This window comes from Elaeis guineensis, chromosome 2 (genome assembly GCF_000442705.2).
Source record: "Elaeis guineensis isolate ETL-2024a chromosome 2, EG11, whole genome shotgun sequence".
Taxonomy (NCBI): Eukaryota; Viridiplantae; Streptophyta; class Magnoliopsida; order Arecales; family Arecaceae; genus Elaeis; species Elaeis guineensis.
The window spans coordinates 5,503,632-5,530,636 of NC_025994.2; the positions used below are offsets into that span (position 1 = coordinate 5,503,632).

Sequence of the window (27,005 nt, forward strand, 5' to 3'; positions counted from 1 at the left end):
CATGTCTTTGAATTCCCATAAAACTCTATAGTAGAAGGAGCTTGGATCATCTTCTACTTCTTTTAATTATTTTTTATAGAAGCTAAGATGGTTGAAAGCTCAATAGAAAGCAAAGCTAAGCCGGAATTGAACTGAAATTTCTGACACCGATATAAGAGGATTTACCAACTTGACCAATTGTCATTCTAAAAACTAAGGACTAAATTTCAAAACAGAAATCAAGAATGATTCAATGCAGGGATTGCTAGATGCATATCTAATGTTAGATAAATTTAGATTAGACTTGCTCAGACAATGGAAGGGGGTGAAAATGAAATGTTTGCATTTGACTTTCTTTTTTTAATGCACGTGCATGATTAAGATGTGCAATAATTTGTAGATAAGTATTTATTATTAGGTTCTCATAAAAAAGCTATGATATTTGATAATATTCATTCCTAAAAGCCATCTATATCCTATCAAAGTTCATGATAACCATATATTTAGTACTTACTCCAACTTTAAGCCCATTCACCTTGTTGTAAAAGGAAAAAGAACGGATTGACAGGGCATAAAGTATAAAATTTAATTTGATGCCCCATTTGTTACAAAAACAAATAGAAAAGATGAATATTTGTGAAGTGTATCTTGCCATGGTACAACAGGAGTCCTCTTGAGATATGAGTTTGTGTGGCTAATAGTTCGACATTTTTTTTTTTTTTAGTGTGGAAGCTCGGATGTGACAATAAAAAAAAAAAAAGAAAGAAAGAAAAAAAGACAAGCAAATAAAAATTTATTGTCAAATCTCAGACAAATATCAATATGCATAAGAAAAATCAAAAAACAAGTCTTGGTCCTTATCTTAAGAATAAACCAAATTTTGCAAAGATATGATCAGTCTACATCCTTTCCCATGCATTCAGAAATAGAGATAGGCAAAATAAAAGATTGATCCTTCATATAACCACATAGCTAACCTCTCCAAATGAACTTATAATCCTATTAATGATCGAGGTGATCTTAGTTCATCCCTTGGCTGTAAAATCTTGATATTTGTTTTTTGAGAGATGGTAAATTTTGATACTTCAACTAGAATAAAGCTATATGATTACTAATTTGCTAACTTTAGTGATATGAGAATCCAACAGAATACAGGATAGCATACTAGTATCACAATTATATGCCAGAACATAACCAACTCTTGGTTCTTACTCTCATAATGATTATATGATCGATAAAAGAGACACTAAGGGGAAGAGAATTGCAACTACTAGAACATAAGCTGTTTATATCTAAGCAAAGAATTTATCTCAAACGTTAAAATTTTTTACAAGTAATATGCAAAAATCTTAAAGACACGTTTGATTTGTGATAGAAATCAGAATCAAAATCGAAATTGAAATCGATTAAAATGATAATTGAAATGACTAATTTTCTAATATTTTGTTTGTGACTATAATCGAAATCAAAATTAGAACCAAAATAAAATTTAATTATTTAAAAAGAATTGGGATTGGATTTTTAAAATATTGAGATATTCTCATCCCTTTGGTATCGAAACGAGGAATTCTCTCAAATCTAACGATTAGTATGAAAGTCACTTATTCTTATCCCCATTTTAGTTTCCTACTTTCCTCCAGCTAAACATGTCTTAGAAGCAAAATCTTCGACGTGCTCTGTAAGAACGTCCGGAACACTTGCTGAAAATTCCAATGCCGGGTCTTCCCCCAAAGTCGGCCATCCCCCTACAACCTCCCTTTTTATATTCTCCTCCTGTCCAGACCCGTCAACCAAAAAAAAAGAAATCCTACAGTCCCATAGACTCCAAAGAATCCATGAATCCAGAGCCTAGTCTTCCCCTCCTCCTCCACCTCCCTCTCCTCCTCCTCTTCCTCCTCTTCACCACCACCAGCTCCCAAAACACTTCCTCTACCGCTGAGACTACCACAGCAAATGCCAACATCTCTTCTTGCCTGCTCTCCTCCCATGTTCAAAACTTCACCCTCTACTCCTCTCCACCTTCCATCCAATACTCCAATCTCCTCAACTTCTCCATCCAAAACCTCTGCTTCGCTGGCCCCTCCATCCACAAGCCCTCCGTCCTCATCCTCCCAAAGACCCAACATGAGCTCCAGAGCTCCATCCTTTGCTGCCGTTCTTCCTCCTTGGCCATTAGAGTAAGGAGCGGCGGCCACAGCTATGAAGGCTTATCCTACACCGCGGGACAGCACACACCCTTCGCGGTCATCGACTTGATGAACCTGAACCGGGTCTGGATCGATTCCGGCTCGTCCACAGCCTGGGCCGAGTCGGGCGCTACACTGGGCGAGATATACTACGCTGTGGCCCGGTCCAACCGGTCCCTCGCCTTTTCTGCCGGCTCCTGCTCGACCGTCGGCAGCGGTGGCCTCATCTCCGGAGGCGGCTTCGGCTTCCTCTCTCGGAAGTACGGCCTCGCCGCCGATAACGTCTTGGACGCGGTTCTCATCGACCCGGCCGGTCGAGCTCTGGACCGGAAAGCCATGGGCGAGGACGTCTTCTGGGCCATCCGGGGCGGCGGTGGTGGAAGCTGGGGGGCGGTCTACGCGTGGAAGCTCCGGCTCGTCCCGGTCCCGGACCCGGTCACCTTGTGCTCCATCAACCGGCTCGGCTCGGTCAGGCAAGTTGCCGAGTTGACTCACAAGTGGCAGTACGAGGCCCCGAATCTCCCGGACGAGTTCTATCTCTCTACTTATATCCAAGCGTCAACGAATGGGAACATCACCAGCTTGTTCTCGGGCCTATTCCTCGGCCCTAATGGAACGGCAATTCGCATCCTGCGCCAACGATTCCCCGAGTTGGCCGTATCAGAATCGGAGTGCAGCGAGATGAGTTGGATCGAATCGGCGGCCCAGTTGGCAAATATAAACTCCGTCTCCGATCTACTGAACCGCAAACCGCGCGCGAAGTCGTACTTCAAGGCCAAGTCCGACTACGTGAGGGCCCCAATCCCAATGGATGGTCTGATCACAGCCATTGATTTGTTATCCAAGCAGCCAAAAGCGTCCGTTATTTTTGATCCTTACGGCGGAGAGATGGGCAGGATAGCGAGCGGTGATCTGCCGTTCCCTCACCGGGGTGGGAATTTGTATGGGATCCAGTACATGATCGATTGGAAAAAAGGAGAGGATGGAATGGCGTACGTGGCATGGATACGGAGGCTCTACGGGTACATGGGACGGTTCGTTTCGAAGAACCCCCGGGCGGCGTACGTGAATTATGTGGACCTTGATCTTGGGACCATAGAATGGACCAGAGGAAGTGGTGGGTCCTGGGACGCGGTGGGTGTGGCGCGGGCGTGGGGTGAACCGTATTTCTTGGGGAACTACGATCGGTTGGTGAGGGCCAAGACGGAAATTGATCCGGATAATGTGTTCAGAAATGAGCAGAGCATTCCTCCTTTGCCAAAAGAAGGTTCTTAAAGTAATATTATTCCTTAATATTCATACCTTGCACTGGTAGATTGAGGTGCCTATTAAGTCCTCAAAAATAAAAATTAATTCAAAATCTTACTCAAGAATGTTTTCTGATCAATGTACCTCAATTTGCATGTCCTTTTGAGCATTTGTATGTGTTGTATCAAATAAGTCTGCAAGGCTATTGTGTTATACTTGTTAATTCTTTTTGGTACTGATTCCTTTAATTTTGTGGATTGCTAAAAAGTCTCTGCTATCACTTGCATATGTATTGATCTTTTGGAAAATAATATTTTATTTGTAACTAATGTTGATCATTGATATTAGAATTCTTGGAGCCCACGCCTCGTTAGGGAAATGGTCTCAAAAGGGGGCTCATGCTGCAGTACATGGATAGCTAGTTTATAAGTAATATTGTTATAGTAATTATTGTAGATAAAGATTCGATCGTCATATGAGATATTATCCATTTTGATTCATGGATCTCATAATTTTATTCTTACAAAGATACCTCACATGGAAAGTATTTTTTTTCTCCTTATAAGCATGAATCTCCTTGACTCACAACCGATGTGGGACTATTGGTACTCTTCATATTATTAGAACTACAATAAAGCCTCCCAATCAAGGGGGACTCCGATGTATACAGTCTCAGGAGCCTCACAGTCAGCTGAGGCAGATCTCAACCCCAGAGAACCGAGGCGGACTTCGACCCTTACGTGACGCACCACTGTGTTGCAGCCAATCTCCGATTGCACCTGACTCTGATGAAGAACATTGTGCAAAAAAGTTCATTGGCCAGAATTGTATCTGGCAGAAATTCTCCGATGCTTAAGTCAATGGAGAATAGTGAACAACAGATATTTTAGAATAGAATCCGGTAGGATTTAGCTCAGAAATGTCTTACCAATGCTATTCTCTTATCTCCTCTTTATAGACAATTTGGGTATAATTGTTGAACACGTGGGATCCCGTTTATTATGGTACAAAAGGATAGGTAACCCCTATTATCGGACTATGATCATGGAGATAGTGGGCGGTTTATGCCCACTAATAGTCGTGATGTGGAGTAGTTTTCTACGATTGTAGTATCATAACTGTAAATTCTGATATACCAACTGTGTCGGTAATTTTGACATACCGATTGTATGTCAGTGCTTTTGATATACTAACTGACTATCAGTCGGTGACTTTGATATACCGACTGGCCATCGGTCATATAGTTGATCAAGTCCTTATGGTTGGTTTGTAGCCATCAGAGAAGTTAATTGGAAGTTACCGACAGTCAATCGACTTATCATTTGATAGTCGACTGTCCGTATCCATGGCACTGATAGAATATCGGATGATGAGTTTTGTAGGTGTTGTAGTCGAACTCGATCTCCTTTGGCGGTCCAATCTTGACAGTCCGCCGTTCGTTGCCAACATATAGTTGGAAGGCCGACAGTAAATCGGAGGGAGTACGTCAGATTATCTTAATAATAATAAAAATTTGGATGGGCATCAACAGTAGTGACACTTCTTATTTTTATTAAAAAAATAAAATTTGGTATTAAAATTGTGAACATTAGCTAATTAATATAAATCACATCACTGCACTTCACATAGCTGAATGACCCCACTTAACGTGGAATTGAATCTTCACACTTTCCAAGTCTAGAACTAAGGTTCGTTCAAATGATTACAGCCTCTAAACTGACTTAAATATAGCAATTCACAAGCTTGGAACCCAAACGGTACGCTGGATGCAAATTTTTTCTTTCTCCAAATGTACTTGAAATATAATATAATAATTAATAGATTATAATAAATAGGAGGCTTTCAAAATTAATTTTTTAAATATATATTAAGAAATAAATTTTTATGGCCAAGTAGAAACTCCAGCTACAGGCAGACTTCATCCGGACTCCTACGGGAGCCGGACTCCGTCTTCTACTCCGACTGCAGGCAGACTTCATCCGGACTCCTACGGGAGCCGGACTCCATCTTTTATTTCGACTGCAGGAAGACCTCGTCCGAGCTCCTACAAGTGCCGGACTTCGCTTCCGACTCCAGCTACAGACTCCAACCGAACTTCGACCGACAAGTCTGAACCCCCTGGCAGGCCACAGTAACGGACAGCACTGCTCCACTTCCTGCGGCAGACCCTACGCGACTCCATTACTCCCTGGCATGCCACAGTAACGGACAGCACTGCTCCACTTCCTGCGGCGGACCCTACGCGGCTCCATTACTCCCTGGCAGGCCACAGTAACGGACAGCACTGCTCCACTCCCTGCGGCGGATCCTGTGCGGTCCCACCACTCCCTGACGAGTCGCGACAACGGACGCCGCTCCACTCCCCGCAACTGATTCCGCGTGGCGAGCCATGGTGATAGCCACGACTCCACCCGATTACTCTTCATGATAAATTTCTCCTGACCCCGTACGACCCACGACGAGGCGATCATAAACTATCGCTATCAATCCACTGCTCCCCCCGTCTATAAAAGAAGACCCCAGATACATTATTCTCTAAGCTCTCATTTTTTACCTAGAAACTCTACTAAAATTTTCATTCGAGTATTCCATTCTTGTTGAGGCAGAGAACTGACTTGAGCGTCGGAGGGTCTTGCCGGAGCAACCCCACCTCTGGTTTAGACTTCTTTTGCAGGTCCCGGCGGCGACCGCGATCCTCACGACTCCAGCTTCTCCGACGCAGGCAGATTTTTGCACCAACAATCCATATTAAGCAGATTTTATAAAAGTACAAGTATAATTACTTAAGGATTTTAAGAATGAGTATCAAGAGACATATAGTTTTAGATCGTTCATATATGTACGATTTGAATTTTATGATCACCATCATATAAATGATTAAAATAGTAACAAAGATCATTTATCTAAAAAAATTACTTTATAATCGGATGCCGTTTGGCCTTTTGATCACTCATTTTTTATTTAACGGTCCAAATCATTCCATGCTAAATTGATCATGATAATGATGTTCGATTGAGATAAAATTTTGATAGTATTCTACAAATATCATCAAAATTATTGTTATAAATTTTTGAATCTATTAATGATCTCTATCTATCAGATCATCATATAGTCATTTGCGATCATCGAAATCGAATTTTATTGATCGATATAGCTAGGACCATCAGATCGAGGTGATCTTTTGTGACAATACTCTAATAATAATTATTTAGATAATAAATGATGAAGATAAATTTTAAATTTTAAAATTATATCATATTCAAAAAAATAAAAAAAAATTATAGATTTTTAGCGACGCAATACTATCACTAATATACTTCCTACCGTCGTTAATAAGTTTAATAAATAAAAAAAATTTATTAGAGACAGTGATAACTATTGCTAATACTATTTTCACGATCATTAATAAGTTTGATAAATTAAAAAAAAATTATGATGGCTAAATTCATCGCTAATAGTGTCATCGCTAATGATTATTAGTAACGGCAATCATCGTTGTATATAATCTTTCCACCATCACTAATAAATTTAATAAATAATTTAATAAATTATTATCGATGAAAGTGTTGCCGTCGTTAATACCTTCTATTAGCCACGGCGAAAATACCATCGCTTATACCTTAGTTTCTTTTAGTGTGTTGCTCTTTTTGATACTATTAGAACTGTCTTAGCTGTAGTTGCTCATCATAAATGAAAAGTTTTTCAGTTGGATGTTAAGTTTGCCTTTCTGAATAGTTTTTTGGATGAAGAGGTTTATGTACAGCAACCACAAGGTTGTGAAATTGTAGGTGTAGAAAATAAGGTTTATCGCCTAAGGAATGCTCTTCACAGCTTCAAACAAACACCGAGGGCTTGGTATGGGAGAATTAATAGGCACTTTACTTAAAATGGCTTTCAAAGGAGTGAAAGTGAGCCGACCTTGTAAGTCAAAACAAGAGGTACATCTAAGCCGCCTATTCTCTGCTTTAATGTTGATGACTTGATATACACTAGTAATAGTACTGATTTGATTGAGGAGCTAAAAAATATCATGATAAATGAGTTTGAAATGACAAACCTTGGTTTGATGAATTATTTTCTTGGGTTGGAAATAAAGCAAGGTGATAATGGTATTTTTTTGTCACGAAAAATATGTTGGAGATCTACTTTTAAAATTTAACATGAAGGACTACAACCCAATGAAGACTCCCATGAATACAAATTAGAAATTCAGCATCAATGATGGAGAAGAAAATGTTGATGGTCATATGTATCCAAGTTTGGTCGAAAGTTTGTTATATGTTACAAACACTCGACCCAACATCCTTCAAGCACCAAGTCTGCTATCAAGATTCATGCAAAGTGCAGCAAAATCCACCTTGCAGCTGCCAAACGAGTGCTAGGATACTTAAAGGGCACAAATACCTATGGTATCATGTATACCACCACTAACAATTTTCAGCTCTTTAGCTTTTCTGACATTGACTGGGCAGGTTCTACTGATGATCGAAGAAGCACATCTGGATACGTGTTCAACCTCGGATCGGGAGCTATCTCATGAAGTTCAAAAAAGCAACAAACCGTTGCTTTGTCTTCTTCAGAAGCAGAGTACATAGCCGCTACCACAGCAGCTTATGAATCTGTTTGGACAAAACAAATTTTGAAGGACATGAAGCAAACTCATGGTGGAGCAACAACTATCTATTGTGATAATCAATCCACGATCATAATGACGAAGAATCCGATACATCACAACTGTACAAGGCATATGGAGACTCGATATCACTTCATTCGAGATCTAGTGGCAAAGGGGAGCATCAGGATAGACTACTACAATACTAGTGAGCAATTGGCTGATATTTTTACGAAGGCTCTATTCATGAAAAAATTTGTTTACTGTAGAGAGTTATTGGGTATTGTAAATGTCTGCATTAAGGGGGTGTGTTGAAGATAATGCAGATCATGGGAATGTGGTCGTGGTCACTTTCCTCCTATTCTCAAGGAGGTGGGGCGTTGATCATGGGTTATGGACTTCATGAATAAGTCCTAGTTTATAGTGGGTAGTGGGTGTTAATTGCTGTAGTGGGTGTTTGTGGTTCCTTGTATGTAGGGAGTTGGTTGTGTCTGGTGTGTATTTGTACTTTGAGTCTACTGAGAATGAAGTTAAGTTTTTTGATAGAGTTTCTACAAAAAATCTCTGGACCCATTTTTCCTCTTGTTAATCCAACATTTTCTTTCTCCTATCCCTCTTCTCCAAACTAATCATTGTAGAAGAGAAGTCTTTAACCACCTCATCGTGTCCCCATTAAAGTAACAATGACTCCTACTAGGAGTAAAGCCGATGAGGTCTAGCTGACATCTAGTAGTCCCCTTCTAACATCCTCAAAAATCTTTTTTTGAAGGAGTTGGTGATCTCCCATAAGGAGTCGATTGAGGATTTATGTTCTTCAACTATATGGAGGGACTTTGCTCTCGATATTGATGATTTGCTTCTTGACCTTTAACAGTTCTCTTCTAATCTTAGAAGCCTAGATCTCAGCCACCTCGGCCTTATCCTCAACATTTCAGCAATCTCCCACAAAGAATCATTGACCACAGCATCCAATTCATCTGCTAGCCTATCTCGAAGAGATCCTAGCTTGGATTTTACTTCAGCTACCTTCTCTACTGCCCGTCCAAGAACCAACTAGAGCATCTAAATCTATTGATAAAGACCTACTCCCCACAAAAGATCTATAACAACATTATGCCATAGTAGAGAGGGGAGGAAGGACTGAACCCTATAGAAAGATAAAAATAGACAAGTCACCAAATAACTTGGTAGGTTAGTTTCGAGGGAAGCCATTTCCCTTCTCATAGACAATGGAACAACATAGATTGATCTATGCAAGCGAATTGGTGGACATGTATCATGCCCTCCTTACTTTTGACAAGCAACAACTAAAAAACAAAGGATGGAATTCAACAATCTAGAAGAAGAAGTCACGGTCTGTGAACCCATGTCTTTCTTGCAGCAATAAAAATAATGGTATTTACTTTGTAACACCCTTTGCAAATAAAAGAGAGAACTTTAGTGTATAAAAGAAAGAAATAGCAAAAAAAACAAAAGAAGGATAGAGCACTTATCTAGGAAGGAACCTCAGTGTAAGGGATAGAAAGAGCTTCTTGTCCATCTGGAGCACCGATCTAAGACCAACGAAGGAAATGAAACCCTAGATGGTGGCTAGGGTTGCAATCTGGAAGAGAAGAGAGGAAGTTAGACAAGACAGGATCAGGGGACTCCAGAGAGTTCGGCTGACATAACCCAAATATCTAGAATCCACAAGTATATGGGTAACAGGTAAAACCCAAATCCAAAATTTGAACCTGTTAAGAAGCAAGCATTTACAGTCCAAGCCCAAGACAGTAGAAACCCATCCAGACCCATTCACTGTAATCTCAGTTCAGTAGCTGAAGTATAAATAGCATGTAACAGAGAGTTAAAGAGGTAAGCAATGAATGAATATTTTTTCTCCTAAATTTTCTTCCTTTTCATCTCTGATCAACTTTTGGATCCCTCCTCCTCCTCTCCGAATTCTCCTCCTTCTCTACCTATTTCCCTCTTAGATCTACTTGAAATCCCTCTTCAACCCTTACTCTTCACTATCTATACTTGGATCTACATAGATCTGAGAATATTCAGCCACGAAGACTTACCTCAGAGCACTGGGACATTATAACTTGGTATCAAAGCAGTGAAATTCTTGGATCTGAGGGCATGGATACCACTTTCACTTGGATCTATCCAGCTCAGTAGATCAGCATCAGGTATTCAATAGATCTCTGAATTTTATATCAAGTAAACAGTAGTAGCATAGATCTAAACAATAGTAGCTTAGATCTGAACAGAAATAGCACTATTTAGTCTGTACCAAGATTCGAGAGTGATTACTATTCCAAAACTTAGGAACAACGACCAATCCTCAAGATCATCATCGGCCATCTTGGCTGTAAATTTTCTGTAGCTAGGAAAGTAAGGTGGTAGTATAAAATATGCTCAAAATAGCTCAAAGAAATTCAAAATAGGGGTGAAAAAATAGAAATAAAAATAAATATCAAAACCAATTCTTCTGAGGAGAAGAAAAAATGGCTGAGAGAATCAGATTAAGAGAAATCAATGAGAACCTTAGAATTTTAGAAGAAAAAATGTAGATATTTACCACTGAATGTCATAAATAGAAGGAAGAATTCATCAAGTTACTGGAGAATATAACACCAAAATGAAAGTTCTGGCGAAGCAGTTAGATGCGATACAGCTAGAAGAAAAGCAGAGATATAAATCACTGCAGATTGAAGCAACAAAGAGGTACAAAATCATGATGCAGGAATAAAATCGCAGGCATGAGCAGTTGCTAAAGCTTATGACACCCCAGCCATCAGTATCCCAGTCTGTTACTCTAATCTCCACATACAACAACCCAATAATTATAAAAAATAAAAACACAAATGTATAAGATCAACTTGACGTAAGTTCATCAGCATTAGCAACTAAAGATAAGGGCAAGGGAATATTACCCACTCCATACAAGTCAATGGATAGAATGGAGGATATTTCAAATAGAACAAACTTTCATATACCTTATCCAAAGTTGGATTTTTCAACTTTTAGTGGAGAAGAATCCAAAGAATGGGGCACCAAATGTGAGCAATGCTTCAAAATATACCAAATTCCTGTTACTCACTAGGTGAAAATAGCCATCATGCATTTCATAGGAAAGGCACACAGATGGAAAGAAGGATACCTGATAGATAAACCAAATTTGAATTGGGAAGAACTAATAGAAGCAATAAACAGAAGGTTTGATAATAGCAGTATGAAGCAGTTAATTAGAGAATTTAATAAATTGGTGCAAACAAAAATTATGAAGAAATATCAGGAAAGTTTGAAAATCTGAGAGCTAGAATGCTATATTACAATCCAGCGCTCATCGAAAGATATTTTATAAAAAGCTACATCAGTGGATTAAAAGAAGAGTTGGTACCATTTATTGATTTATCTCATTCTACTACATTGAAAAAAGTATATGAACATGCCAAATTACATGAACAAGCACTGATAGTAATGTGGAGGAAGAGTAAAAGGGCTAATAGAACAACTCCCTCATAGATATCATGCTCCAAAATTTGCTGCACAAGGAAAAATACATAAGCCCCAAAGTACCAAATTTGCAAACATACCTCAAGAAGCTTTTGAGAAATTGAAGGAGGTAATGACAACTGCCCCAGTCCTGGCAATGCCCAATTATATCTTATCATTCACACTAGAAGTAGATGCTAGTAGGTATGAAATTGAAGCAATGCTTACCCAACAAGAAAGACCCATAGTTTATCTTAGCAAAGGATTGAGTGAAAGGCACAGGGGACTATCGACATATAAAAAAGAATTCTTAGCAATACTATTAGCAATATCTAAGTGAAAACATTATATCAGTCCTAGACCCTTCATCATCAAGACTGACCACCAGAGCCTAAAGTACCTATTAAAGTAGAAGATCACTATAGCCATCTAGCAGAAGGGAATGATGAAACTCATGGGATTGGACTATATATACTATATAATATAAAAAAGAGAAAAAAAAAATTGCAGCTGATGCTCTATTAAGATGGAGACCAGTGGAAGAAAGTATATAAGCTATAACTGCAGTAGTACCCATATGAAACAGTGAAATTGCAGATAGCTATGAAGGGGATCAGCAAACCCAACAGATCATTGCAGAGATACTTATCCAACCTGAATCCCAATCTGATTATTCTTATAATCAAAGAGTGCTCAAATTCAATAGTAGAATTTATGTGGGAAGCGCAGAAGGATTAAAACAAAAACTTTTAGAAGTTATACTTGCATCCTCCTTAAGGGATCATTCTGGAATGAGCCACACTTACAGAAGGATTAAGCAATTGTTCTGTTGGTCTGGATTGAAAAGAGGAGTGGAGAAGAAGGTAAAGAAATATGAAGTGTGTATCAAGAATAAAATTGATGAAACTCCATATGTAGGCCTACTACAATCTCTACAAATCCCAACCCAGGCTTGGCAAAAAATCAGCATGGACTTCATAGAGGTACTACCTAAATCAAAAGAAAAAGATACAATATTGATGGTAGTAAACAGACTTACTAAATATGTACATTTCATTTTCTTAACACATCCCTACTCAGTACAGGAGGTAGCAAGAGCCTTCCTAGATACTGTGTATAAACTGCATGAGATGTCTCAGGGCATTATATCTAACAGGGATAAGGTATTTACCAGTCAAGTGTGGTAAGATCTGTTCAAACTAATAGAGATCAAATTATAGTTAAGCACAACTTACCACCCACAGACTTATGGGCACACTAAAAGGGTAAACCATTGTTTGAAGACTTACCTGTGTTGCTTCTATTTTTAGAGTCTACATAAATAGCACAAGTGGGTATCCCTGGCTGAATGATGGTACAATACTAACCACCACTCCATCCTAAGGATGACATCCTATTAGGCCTTGTATGGTCACCCACCCCCTATGTATCCAATAATTAATATGGGAATGGACATATACATTACCGTAGAAGATAGGAACAAGGAAAGAAATCAAATGATACACATGCTAAGAGACAAATTCAGAGAAGCTCAAGACCGCATAAAACAAAATGCAGACAAGAGAAGCATGGATAAAGAGTATAAAGAAGGAGATATGGTATACCTCAAGCTTCAACCATATAGGCAAAGCACAGTAGCCATCTGCAAGAACCTCAAACTTACCTCACAATACTACGGTCCCTTCAAAATATCAGAAAGGATCGGACCTATGGCTCATAGGTTACAACTTTTTGAAGGATCCTAAATACACCCCATTTTTCATATTTTTCTACTTAAGAGAGGGATTCAGAACCCATAGCAAGCCTCACAAACAGTTCTCCTCATTAGAGAAGACGAACAGGTATTAGCATAACTAGAAAGGATTTTGGACCGTAGAATGATCCGTCAAGAGAACAGAGCTATTACCCAAGTGTTGATCAAATGGAGTAACCTCAGCGAGGAAGAAGCTACCTGGGAGGACTACTGGGTCCTCAAGAGCCTCTACCCTTAATTTGATCCTTGAGGATGAGGATCCTTTGAAGTAGGAGGGGATGCAACACCCTCTGCAAATAAAAGAGAGAACTTTAGTGTATAAAAGAAAGAAATAGCAAAAAAAAAAAAAAAGAAGGATAGAGCACTTATCTATGAAGGAACCTCAGTGTAAGGGATTGGAAGAGCTTCTTATCCATCTGGAGTACCGATCTGAAACCAACGAAGGAAATGAAACCCTAGATGGCGGCTAAGATTTGCAATCGAGAAGAGAAAAAGAGAGAATGTTGGACAAGACAGGATTAGGGGATTCCAGAGAGTTCAACCGATATAACCCAAATATCTGGGATCCATTAGAATGTGGGTAACAAGTAAAACCCAAATCCAAAATCCGAACCCATTAAGAAGCAAATATTTACAGCCCAGGCCCAAGACGATAGAAGCCCATCCAGATCCATTCACTGTAATCTCAGTTTAACAACTAAAGTGTAAATAGTATGTAACAGAAAATTAAAGAGGCAAGCAATGAATGAATATTTTCTTCTAAATTTTTCTTTTCATCATCTCTAATCTGCTTCTGGACCCCTCCTTCTCCTCTCTGAATTCTCCTCCTTCTCTCCCTATTTTCCTCTTAGATTTACTTGAAATCCCTCTTCAACCTTTCCTTTTCACTCTCTGTACCTAGATTTACACAGATTTGGAAACATTCGGCCAGGAAGACTTATCTCAGAGCACTTGGACATTACATACTTTCTTCGATTGAATGAAGACAACACTTCTAGGTCAGAAGTAAGGGGGTCAGTATTGTAGCAATTAATAATCAGTTTGATGTAGCATATAAGTATTTGTCCAGCACATGGCCCATGTTGTCTAGCACATCGCAATCTCCTCAGTTGGCTATGGAGAACAGACCCAACAAAGCAAAATCATTCAACCCCTAAGGTTGATCTCCTCCAAGCTCAGCTCCACCACCTAGATGACAAAGCAAAGCTTCCCCGTAGAAGGAGCAGCTTAACTTCCAGTACCTCAAAGATGTGCCTAGTCCCACTGTATGCCAAGTTGTTGCGACATATCCCTAGGGTTATTGCGCCATGTCAGTAGTCTATTATATATAGAATAATTTCGAGTTTGTTAGAATGCAATTCTAGAAGATTCAGATTCCAGCTATAAATACGTCTACTTAAGAAAAGGTAATGAATCAAAAATCAACTTGGCTGAGGGAGATTCTGCCTCTCAATTATTAATTTTTTTTTTTCTTCTTCATTTTCAATCTATAAATCTTTGCGAACTTAAAGATTGGATCGCTTGACTATAGCCAATCTAGAGAGCCTTCACCCTTTGTCTGTTAACTTGCAAGTCCATGGAGGCGATCCACATCAACATTCTTGCGGCAACATTATATGACATCAAGAGTATCTCGAGCTTTTGTTTCTTTTACAAAAATATGTGGAATATTCACTTTTTACTCATGTTTGAGATTAAAAACTTGCTTTGATGCTTTTTCAGCTCATTTTGAGTTGGAAATGTAAGCATGACCTGAGATGGCATTTCACACAAGTATATTATATATGTGACCCTGTATTCTTTTTAATTATTCTTCAGTCTATTAAATATAGTATGAAATATACTAGTTATGATAATTTTTTTAGTAATTTGAGACCTTTTCAATATCTTGGAGCGTGCTATTATTATTGAGATCAGCATTCCTCAAGACTCTTTCAATAGTTTTACAACTGATCAATTCTTTGTAAGCAGAAACATATATTTAATTAATCTACAGTCTAAGGAGATCTCAATTATCCCTATATAGCCTACTCCTTGGGAAGCTTTTCCTGTTTTGGCAGAGTGCTACAACATTTTCCTTGATAAACTAATCGGGTGGTTAATCCAACCTTCCAATTGAAAACAAAAAAAAAAAATAGCAGAGAGAGAAGAATTCTCGGATAAAAGCAGATATCCTAAGGTCTCTCAATTGAAGATAAACTCTTGCTCTCCTTGACTTTGTCTTTAGGTTGGCAACTGTCCGCTTCGCTGTGGAATATGTTAGAAAACCTTCCACGTGGCCTTGATGAAGCAAGGCCACCCTTATCCTACGGCAGAAGTGTTGTCATCATCATCCTAATAACTGGGGCATGTGACCTTTTCGGAGATCGACTTAGCCATGCGTATTGAATTTGGAAGGTGACGCATGGAAGATTTTCCAACAATAACGATATTTTTGAATCTCCAATTCTGGACCCGTTGTTGGGTGCCGAAGACTCCAACAGAATCACGAGAAAAGCGGGAGGGAATACGAGACTAATCCCAAGAAGACTTTTCCACACTTGATCTACTTTTTTGCCCGAAAGTCCTTGCAAAGCCATTATGAAAAAGGATAACCATACGGCAAGGGGGTAGAAGACTCGTTCATTCATGAATGCAGCATTGCTAAATTCTGTTTTATCTGCGGACAAGCCAGCGAGGTTAATAATTTCTTGCGCTCGAAGGCCGCCATAATTTACTCGATCAGTTTTCTTAGCAGGCCGACCTTGGACCATCATCCAAGGACACCATCGTCAGATTGAGCGTATGGGACACATCCATGGAAGAAAATTGGCACCAGCAACCTAGACATTGATCAGCACAAGGATGCTGACTCCTCACGCAAGAGAAGTACAGCTCATGATGATAGGTGTAGATATGAGAACGTCCGTGTTAGCACTCATAAACTCCAACTTGAATAGAGACATAAAGCCACAATTAGGTCGAGCTCTTTTTCAGTGAGAAATGCATGTGAACAAGGCCCAAGATGGTCCCCGGCGGTGGTCGCCAGCTCGACCGCGGCCAGTCCTGGCCCATCAACGTCAACCCCGGCACTACCGGTGGCCGCGTCAGGGCCCGCACCGGCTGTTCGTTCGACGGCAACGGCAACGGGCACTGCCAGACCGGTGACTGCGGTGGTAAACTTGCCTGCACGGCCTACGGCAGCCCGCCCAACACCCTCGCCGAGTTCGCCCTCAACCAGTTCCAGAACCTCGACTTCATCGACATCTCCCTCGTCGACGGCTTCAACGTGCCGATGGACTTCAGCCCGACCTCGGGCTGCAGCAGGGGGATCCGGTGCACGGCCGACATCGTCGGGCAGTGCCCCAACGAGCTCAAAGCTCCCGGCGGTTGCAACAACCCGTGCACCGTCTTCAAGACTAATGAGTATTGCTGCAACTCCGGGAGCTGCGGACCGACCAACTATTCCAGGTTCTTTAAGGAGAGATGCCCGGATGCGTACAGTTACCCCAAGGACGACCAGACCAGCACCTTCACTTGCCCCGGGGGGACCAACTACAAGGTTACCTTCTGCCCTTGAGGTCCTGCGTTCGCCCATGCAAGCGAGGTTTCAAGCATATTAGACTCCTTGGAGCTGGTAAACTACTAAATAAAGTGGACGTAAACAGGCTCACGAGCTGCTCTGTAGGCCTCTGAGATTTGAAATAATTGAATAATAAAAGAATGCAGCACTTAAGGTGCCGCCGTACTCTTAAACAGCACGTGACGGCTGTCGCACCCTGTTGCATGTTTCACACAAGGTCAAGCGTTTTCGCGCACACATATTTACAGTAGTTGCTGCGCGCAGTTTTATTATATATATTGATAAAAAAAAAAAAAAACAGATTTATTATATCTACATATATTTATATTTATGTGCCGATAATTATTTATTATTGTGTACACATGAATTAAAAAATTCATATTTATTAATTAATAAAAGGTGTATGATTGATACTTTATTAATATAGAATGGTGCATAATATCTTTTATTTGTTCTCGTGAAAAAGGAATCTCTAATACTTGTTTTTATTAGAGAGAAATTTAATAAAATTGATTATATATTATATTTTAATTATAATATGAATAAAAATCATAAATTATCTATTTTAAAAGACTTTGAAAAATGGATATACAATTATAAAAATATATTGAGATTATTATAAATATTTTAAATAAAATTTTTCAAAAAATAAAATGAAGTTATTTACTTTTCTGTTTTTTATTAAAAGAATATGATTGATTTTTATAAAATAATTAATTATCAAAATATAAAATATCATGATCTATTTGAAATGAGTATATTTTATATTATGAATAAGTTTTGAATAGATATAATAAACCATAACTTTAAATCAAAAAATTCCTCTACAAAATCTAAATGGTACTTTAATATGCAACAAATTCTAATGTTGTAGGTCTTTAAACTTTGCTTCCACAAATCAAGTTTGGATCTTGGTCTAGCTAGGATTCAACAACCGTCAATCTTCTTTTCATATTACTTTAGATCATTGACAAACCTGCGGTCATTATATTAACGACCATATTAGGAAATGGGTCACCATCAAGTAACATTATATCTTTATCTTTCTTAAAAAAAATTAAGTCTCCCTTCAATAATAGCTTTTTGGATGGTATTAAAACACTATACAATTATTAGTGTTATGGCTCCACCAATTATGCTCTTTGCAATATCTTTTACCCTTTGGCTCTTCGGAAGAGAGAATTTTATGGCCTTTAGGTAGCTTCATTTATCCAACTTTTGATAGGTGATTAAATATTTGCTCAATTTTAGAAATATCAAATGGATATTTAATATCATCCTTGGATGATGTCAAATAATTTTTTCTGACTAAACTTAAACATTTGGCCTGCTAAGTTCTCTACAAATATAAGATTTACTAGTTAAAATTTTGGCAACATCTACTTCAATATCTTCTACACCGATAGATATGATTTCTAAATCGACATCAACAGCTGAAATTCATAATTCAGATCCCTCACATAGATCTTTTTAGATGTTTTCCTTTGGTCCTCTTCTCTTAAACTAGTTTCATAATTAATAACTAGCATGGTTAATTAAAATAGGTCAAATAACTCTTAACCTGCAAATTTCTTTCTAGTCCTAATGGAGGTTGTTTTGTACAATTTTAACATACTTTGACCTCCCTTGGTGATACATAACCCTATTTATTGCCCTTTTGAATATCATCATATATTTCTTGACCGATTCACCAAATTGTTGAGTCAATCTAGTTAAATAAGCAATGAAAATTTCTTGCTCAATTTATAAAACTAGACAAAAAATTGGTTTTCTAACATTTGCCAAGTGTCTATGGAGTTAAGGGGCAGATTTACGTACAAGATAAAAGTAGAACCTTTAAGAGACTTACGGATAGCCTCAATTCGAGAATGTCATTATCGCCGGTCTCTTCACACTATATCTAGAACCAATCAATATCCATTATCTCCTACAAATCTGCACTATCAAAAAATATTTTTTTATTAATAAATACTAACGACGATAATTTATCATTGTTAATAATAATTTTTATCGACAGCAAATGATGATCAACAAATTTACTATCGTAAAAAAAATATATTAGTAATGACAATTTTAACTTTTAGTGACGGTAAATTATATCTCTAATAAAAAATAATTTTATTTTTTTTAATTTGATTTTAAGATTATTAGTGATAGAGTTACCATATTAGCAATAGTATTTTACCATCGCTAATAATCAAGTAACTTTTTTAATATGACTCTAAGATTATTAGCAACGAGGTTATCTTATCAGTGACGGTATTTTATCGTCTCTAATAATCAAGTAATTTATTTTTTTAATTTATTTTTAAGATTATTAGCAACAGATTTATCTTATTAGCAATGGTAATTTACTGTCGCTAATAATCCTAAATTTTTTTCTCCAGATTTTTCCTCCACTCTACAGATTTATTAACGATGGCATTTTGTATTATTAGCGATGGAAAGCTGCCGCTATAAAATTAAATCATTGTTAGCGACAACTTTAGCAACGCAACTTAGTCGTCACTAATAATAATGCTCTAAATATCTCCAAGTCCGCGATGGGCTCGATTCCATCGGTCGCCTTCTCCTCTCTCCTCCCCCGCCTTCAGTCCTCATTTTGCCCTGGAACTCCTCCCCCTAGCCCCCACACAGCCAGAGCCACCTCAGATCCGGGCTCCCCCAGCTTTTCGAGCTCACCCCTTCTTCCCGAAGCAACCTCCCCCTTCTTCCCGTGCACCCGCACGCCTCCCCCTTCTCCCCTGATCGCTTTTCTTGCTGGATCGAACCCCCAGCTGCCTCTCCGTTATCCCCCTGCCGCCTCTCCATTATCCCCCCATTGCCTCCTCTAACCGGATTGGAACCCCTGCTGCCTCTCCATTCTCTCCCTGCCCCTCTCCTTGCCAGATCGGACCCACCATCGCCTCCCCCTTCTCCCCTCGCCCCTGCACTTATCGGACCGAACCAGCAGTGGTCTCCTCCTTCTCCCCCCACCCCTCCCCTTGCTAGGTCAGACCCCTCACCGTCTCCCCCTTCTTCCCCCGCCCCTCCCCTTGTCGAACCAAACCTACGGCCCCACCTCCCTCTTTCAGAGTGCCCAACCACCAGAGCACGAGCCACCGAAGCACTGCGTCACTGGACCCACGCCACCGTTGCACTATGAGTATTAGCAATGGTGATCGCGATGGCTCCGTCACCGTCGCCACACCCCATTCCCATCTTTCTAAATTTTAAATATTTAAATTTAAAATTAATTTAATAATAATATTAATTTTAATAATATTATTATTAATTTTAATAATATTAATAATATTATTATTAATCTTAATAATATTACTAATAATATTATTTAAATTAATATTATTCTGGAGAGGTGGAACCACTTTGGGAAGCTCTCCGACGAGAGTAGTCCTACTGCCTTCGATGGTAGGATTTCGAGGTTGAACCACTGTCGGACCGGCTCTGATCCGCTCATCTACTCCGATGAAAGTCGGAATAGCTTAACGATTGGATTTTAGACCCTAGATTCGGCCCTCGACACTATGAAATCCTCGAAGAAGTGATCAAGTTGACTTATCTTAGAGATAATAGTATCATTTTGTTTAAGTGTCGATAGTTTGATACCGATAATTATATGAAGGTTAATCTATGGTACGAACTTATTGAAATCAAATATAGATCAAAAGCATATGTCAATGACCTCTTTGTGTTAGCCTGACAAGCTGTTCAAGTGTATTATACTCCTTTTCCATCAAAAAGAGAGGAAAGAAAAATTGGTAGGCTATATATAAGGTTAAGTCTCTAACTGTTCATTACGAGCTCAAAGAAGAAGAAAAGCCTCATTTACCAAAATACTTTTAGGATGATGAAACATTAGGAGTTCATCAGCATTTAATAGATACAGAATTAGATGCTCTAAAAATTCTCTTACATGATGACCAACATAAGGAGGTAGATCATATTGAGTTTATTTTTAAGAAGCATCCTATCCAAGAAGGTGAAGAAGAGGAAGTAGAGGAAGAAGTAGAAGAAGAGGAAGAATCAGATGAAAAATCCAAAGAGTACCAAACATCTGAAGAAGTCGATGAGTAGTGCTCCTTGGTTGTGATGAACTTCTGGACCTTTAACTCATTTTCAATACTTATCTTTCATTGCCACCCATCTGAAGGATACTAAACATCCGAAGGGTACCAAATATCTAAATACTTGTCTTGCATCATTTTAAATGGATGGTATCAGATGTGGTGGAAGTCGAATTGACTTTAATGCCCCTATATTCTTATAGTTGCCTTCTTATTTTTCCTAATTATAATTCAAACTAAATGGATATTGAAGGAACTGGCTCCATAAATTGCTATGGCCTCTTTTTCTTCTATCCATATGATGTCTCGAAGCTGATGGATGCCGAAGATTATATTTTATGAATATATATATACTCGACTTTATTCATATATACTCAATTAGATTTTATAAACATATATAACTTCTTTAACGTTGTCCTTGATCTACGGTACATGGCTTTCCGATGCTGAAGCCATCACAGATGAGGAGAGAGCTTTCATCTAGCCAGCTCGTATGGTTCTGCAGCACACATATCATATCATAAATTTTAATACTTTAAATATTCTTTTTTATATTATTTATCTTTTATTATCTAATATAATATTCTTTATAATATCTTGATACTCTCAGATTCAGACGACGTGGGGTCACCAGTGATCCCACATTCACATGGAGCAGCGTCCAACTCTCAAAGTCAGCAGTGTAGTGACCCCACATTCACATGGAGCAGCGTCCAACTCTCAAAGTCAGCAGTGTGATAGAGAATCCATCCGATTCATGGCACCTCCGATTCAGTCAAAGGATAAAGAGCTCGTCCACATTCAGCCACACGTAAGTACTATATATCTTCACGAATATGTTTAAATTTTAGCCATTTTAGAGTATAATATTTATTGTTCAAAATAAATTTTGCAGCATATTTACAGAGCCTGGGTACCTCGTGTGGTTACTGGCATCATCCGATGATTGATGCCAGGGCCAATGAATGAGTTCTCTATTTGGCCATCAAGCGCTCATGATGCAACTTAAGAGATATTCCTGATAAGTCAAAGATGTTTAATTTTTAAATTCACGATAAGTTTGTATTCTATTTATTCATACATGATTGCTTCTACTTGTAGGGGTACTATTGATTCGAAACTTCTCAGGACGAGGAGGCTAGCCGTCCGACCTTCGAGGAGATGGCCACATAGAGGTTCTAGGATGGGTTGTACAGTCTTCGACGGTCCATCATAGAGCACTCTACTTTCAAGTCATCATCAGACTCAAAGTCTTACACAAATCACTGGATGCAGACGGACATATGGGAAGCCCTCTGCGATCAGTGGAATGCTAAAGAGTACTCTGGTAGGCGACAGAGGGTACAACAGAATCGATCTATCTAGCAGCATCCGATCAAGCACATTGGTAGCTCCGTTGGCATATATATTGTGATCGATAGATTGATAAAGATTTATATTTAAATTAATTTCATATTAAATTAATTATATATATATTAATTAATTTTATTTTATTATTTATTTATTATAGACATATCAGTTAGGTCGTGCACCAAGACAGCCGTAAATATAGGAGGCCACATACTAGTCTAGGAGGATTGATGATTACTTAGATTTTCGATCTCAACAAATTACGGTAACAGCTTAAAACATTATTTGTTAAGTTTTTATATATACTAATATATATGAACTAATGAATTTCTAAACTGTATAGACAGATTATACGGAGTATCTCGTATCACGGTACGGCGAGGATCCATCCTCTTAATCCTTCCTTGACCTCGATGGATGGCTCAAGAACCACCGGAGAGATGAGTAAGAACCGAATCATAGGATTCGACTACAGCTTCGACCCTCCAGCAGTTCAATACTCCTCTCAGAACTCGATGACACAAACATGGGTTAACGTCAAAGCTTCCAAGATGAAACTGTAGATATTAAATGCACATTGGAAAGCGATGGCTACGTGATCCAATAGGACAAAATAGTACACTCAATGTCATATTTTCTATACTACAGGCGGTGCACAAAAAATTTCTCTACCTAACAAACAGAGGAGGAAGATATAACAAATGAGAATAATCCAATAAAGTTGATACTTGATACCAAGCCTGAAATAAGAGTAAATAGATAAAAAATTTCAGGAGGTACTATAGGCCAAAATATTGAGAATGCCGCAAGAAGATCCTCTGGAACCTTTAACCGATGCAACAGCGAAGGGATAGAGAAAACAGTGGAAAGAGAGAGACAGCAAAAGATTGTTAGCAATAATAGCCTGAACATAAGCAAAAACTAATATCTTAACAACTTACAGCGGACTACAGAGCTGAAACTGCAGCTAGGAACCATAATATTCATCAGTTTGACTAGCACACTGCAAGAAGCTCGAGTACAGTGAAATCATTAGAGATGAAAAATTAACAAGAATCTGAATCTGCAGCCAATACATGAGCAAAACCAGTGGGGACAATATCTGTGGTATGCAAGAAGAAATCACCCGTTAAATCATAATCAGCCACCCAATCCGCAGCTTTATAGTTGTCTGTAAAGTAAGCATTTTTGTTATATATCATCCACGTTGGAAACTGCAGTTATCTATGTCGCCGTAGGCTTGTAATTCTGTTTTCCTTGGGATTGGTTTCCGTGTTAATGATGTTGTGACTGCCACTATTATATATCAATGCAGCAGTTTGCTCCCTATTTTACCCAAAAAAATAAAAAGGATAACAACAAAAGAGTCAGAATAAAGCCAATAAAAATAATGAGAACAGCATGCTCAGAGTTTCGAGACCACCCACTTAGAAAATAAAATTGAAAATAAAATTCCAAATCTCCAAACCAATTCCATCATCCATGGATAAAAGACGTAAACCAAAAGGATGGCCCAATGCCCTTCACGACACCACAGAGAAATCATTCGTGTGTTGAAGTTACATCGGCAAACTGGCAACACAAGCAGAATATTGCAACTAGTACAGCACTCTGCAAATAGTTGCAAAAACCAACACAAGACCATAACCATGACCATAACCATGCAAGTCATTTTCTGAAGAATGCAGATCTTTAGAATAGAAAACAAAAGACTTTAATTGGTTTTCTTAAAGAATTAAGCTAGTTCAAGCTACAGAATTGCTGGTGGCTGATTCGACAACCAAATAGCACTGCAGAATTTGCTATTCATCATAATGCAAAACACAGAACAGCATCCAGAGTAGTCCAGAATACATCTCTCCAGATTTACTCCTGTCAAAGTCAAACTCACAAGTTCAAAATGACATCTTCGCCTCTCATGCAGTGTAACCAAACATGATTTGATGCAGCAAAATTTATTGGAACTTCAACGATGTTTAGCTTCCGCAAGACTTATCAGTGCCTTGAGTCTAGGGGAGAGCAGTGGAGGTAAAATGCACTCCAAGAGACAAATGTTGGCTTAGAAATGTTTTGTATGGTACTGAAAGAAAATTCCTTCAACCAATATCGTATCCAAATAAGCACAATCTTCACCAGGCCCCGACACCCATGCTATAAGAACTTGATTGATCCTGCAGTTGAGTGCCCCCGAACAGAAACAAGTAGAACTTTGATTTATACCAATTAATCAACTGAGATCCCATCAGAATGATGAAGTAGCAAGTATAATCTCAATGAAAGCAGAGATTCGAACTACTGCAATAAGTTCCACAAATAATTTTCAGCATGTCCAAGGGCAAGAAGGGATGCTGGTCCAAATTAAGGATCACGCATTGGAGATGGAGACCAACATGGTGTGACCAATTGTTTGCATAATCAATATAGAAAGAAAAATCATCTTCCCTCCTCATTAGCTTTATCTAAAGAGATCAAATGACATTGCTTGTTGTCCCATGCTTAGATGAGAAAACCACTTCTTTACTTGCATAACATAACCATATTCACTAGCATCTTGTGGAAGTTCTCGGTGTCCAACAATTTCTTCAAAATTGAATGGAAGAAGATTTAGCAAAGCACCAACAGCTGAAAATTGAGTGGGCATACTCCTTTTTTCTGTAATGCTTGCTTCTAGAATCCTGGACAAACTACATCTCAGCTCTGCAACTCCAGTCTGCTGATAGCCAGCATCATCGATGCCAAATCTGCCAAACAGAAATGAATGGAATGAGCATTTAAGACTGCAAAATTCCAAAGCATCATAACTTTAACATAAAGCAAGCTAAGAAAAAAGAGATTGAACACCAATTGGCAATAAACTAAAGCAATAAAAACAAGAAACAACATTTTTCAATCTGATGAAACATTTGGTGTTCCCGCATCAAAAATCAGGTGAAATGCTGGGCAGCATTTATGCCCCTAAGAATATATACAACTAAATTATTTAGTCAACGAGCACAAGCCTTATCCTCCATCCCTAGGAGCGGAAAATGGCTAGGTCAAGCTCATATATCTGGTCACTATGGGCCTGACACAAACACCTCTTGACCCGTGAGCAGGTTAGAAGTGCCACATCCAAACATGCCCAAGGGTGTCAATCCAGCTGTCTTGGACCTAATTCATATGGATAGTCAAAAATATCCTGTCCATTTTTTGTTGCTTTTTTTAAAAGCTGCTTTGGACAGCTGACCACACCAATAAAAACTATTTATTATATGTTTAAGAGAAAATAGTCCAACTATTTTTCACCTTTTTGGACAGCTAACAGTCAAACTATGATGTTCACATGGGGATAAAATTTTTAGAAGGAAAAAGATAGCCAAACCTGCAGTTCATATCACTCTTCTTTGAAACTATTATATACTTAAGAGAAATTTTCTATCTATATTCCCATGGCACAACGGTTTAAGGACTTTTGATCCAAACCCGATCAACCCGCTGGTGGGTCAGGGTCAGCTTATACTACTGGACCCACGAATCCAAGGGCTCAGGTTCGGCAGGTAGAGTCCAGGTTAGGTCAGTCGTCCAGGTTACCTTAGGTCAGACAAACAAGTTTAGGTCAAGATTATGTCATAGTCCTACTCTAACTGATAAAATGGGTGCCTAGCTTGGGCTGGACCTCCTCCCAACAACTTAGACCTTTAGATTGTGAGTCCATGATAATTGGTATCAGAGCCAGGCCCATTGTGCGTCGCAATATCGATTAGCCATGTGGACCTCTCACAGGGGGATACCAAGATCGAGCAGGACCCTAAAGGGTCGAGTAGAGCCTGTAGGCCCTCCTCTCTGGTGGAGAAAACCATGAAGATTGAAGAGGGTGTCGTGAGATTGGGTAAAGAGATTGTCATAGTCCCACATTGACTAACAAAAGGAATGGTAGATGGGTTTCTTAGCCTAAGCCAGTCCTCCTAACAACTAAAGATTTTGGAATGCAAGTCCATGATAATTACCACCCCTATCCCTCTCCCACCCATCTTCCCTTCCAGTCTTTAGGCATGTAGATGCACATTAAACCTACTTCCCAAACCATAATAGAGGGAAAACTATGAACTAAAGAACAGAAATCTATTGATATTAATGCAAGAATAGAGAAAAGAAAAAACAGTAGCACTGGAAGGGATTGTAATGAAAACCCTCATTTTCCTTTCCCACCTCTGGTTTCTTTTCTACAAACATAACCCAGGTAGGAACCATGTAAATACGGACAATTGGCATTTACATTATTCATCACTCTTTCTCTTGAATATGCAAACAGGTGAACAAAATATGTAAAGTATAACATAAATCAATTTAAAATCTAGAAAGCCAGGTCCCGCAAAACTAAGACATACCTTCCCAGCTGGCCTAGTAATACAAAAAGAGCAGCTAAAAACTCCTCAGACTTGCAGAACTCCAGCATATTTACAATACGAGACACAATTTTGTTGCACGTCCACTCCCATCTCTAGGCAACAAACACAACAAAGGAATAAGTCAGAATAAAGTTATTTACCAGACATAAGCAAAGAAATAGGAACCAGCAACTTCAATCAGATATCTACATCATGTTTAATGCAGAAAATTTAAATAATATGCAGAAATAACTTGTTGAAAAGTTATTTTCAGCAGTTCAAGCTTTGAAGAAGTCAAGGACAACTTGACAGCCCATGTCTGAGTATTTGCATTAAAACCCTAAATTTAAATTTAAAATAAGATAAAATAAAACACCAGCTGGTACATGATCTGTTCTATT

General features: G+C 38.7%; 4 protein-coding genes across 4 annotated transcripts in view; 2 read left to right on the top strand and 2 right to left on the bottom strand.

Moving 5' to 3' along the window:
* Window positions 1–1,678: 1,678 nt before the first annotated feature.
* LOC140855549 (berberine bridge enzyme-like D-2) lies at window positions 1,679–3,648 on the top strand. The gene has a single exon (XM_073251505.1). It carries the CDS (start codon window positions 1,692–1,694, stop codon window positions 3,438–3,440), a length of 1,749 nt encoding a protein of 582 aa, XP_073107606.1. The 5' UTR covers window positions 1,679–1,691; the 3' UTR covers window positions 3,441–3,648.
* A 12,597-nt stretch (window positions 3,649–16,245) lies between these two features.
* LOC105033367 (thaumatin-like protein) lies at window positions 16,246–17,001 on the top strand. Its single transcript, XM_010908138.3, has one exon. The coding sequence runs from the start codon at window positions 16,266–16,268 to the stop codon at window positions 16,818–16,820; it is 555 nt and encodes a 184-aa protein (XP_010906440.1). The 5' UTR covers window positions 16,246–16,265; the 3' UTR covers window positions 16,821–17,001.
* Window positions 17,002–23,935: 6,934 nt separating this feature from the next.
* Window positions 23,936–27,005, bottom strand: part of LOC140855550 (uncharacterized) — a 100,080-nt gene continuing 97,010 nt past the window's right edge. Inside the window, exons 8-9 of the mRNA XM_073251507.1 lie at window positions 26,605–26,717; window positions 23,936–24,978 (exon numbers count right to left, since the gene is read on the bottom strand). Of these exons, the coding sequence (XP_073107608.1) occupies window positions 24,693–24,978; window positions 26,605–26,717 (399 nt within the window). The 3' untranslated portion in view covers window positions 23,936–24,692. The remainder of the gene's footprint in view (window positions 24,979–26,604; window positions 26,718–27,005) is intronic.
* Window positions 26,803–27,005, bottom strand: part of LOC140855415 (uncharacterized) — a 6,918-nt gene continuing 6,715 nt past the window's right edge. Inside the window, exon 6 of the mRNA XM_073251307.1 lies at window positions 26,803–26,810. Within this exon, the coding sequence (XP_073107408.1) occupies window positions 26,803–26,810 (8 nt within the window). The remainder of the gene's footprint in view (window positions 26,811–27,005) is intronic.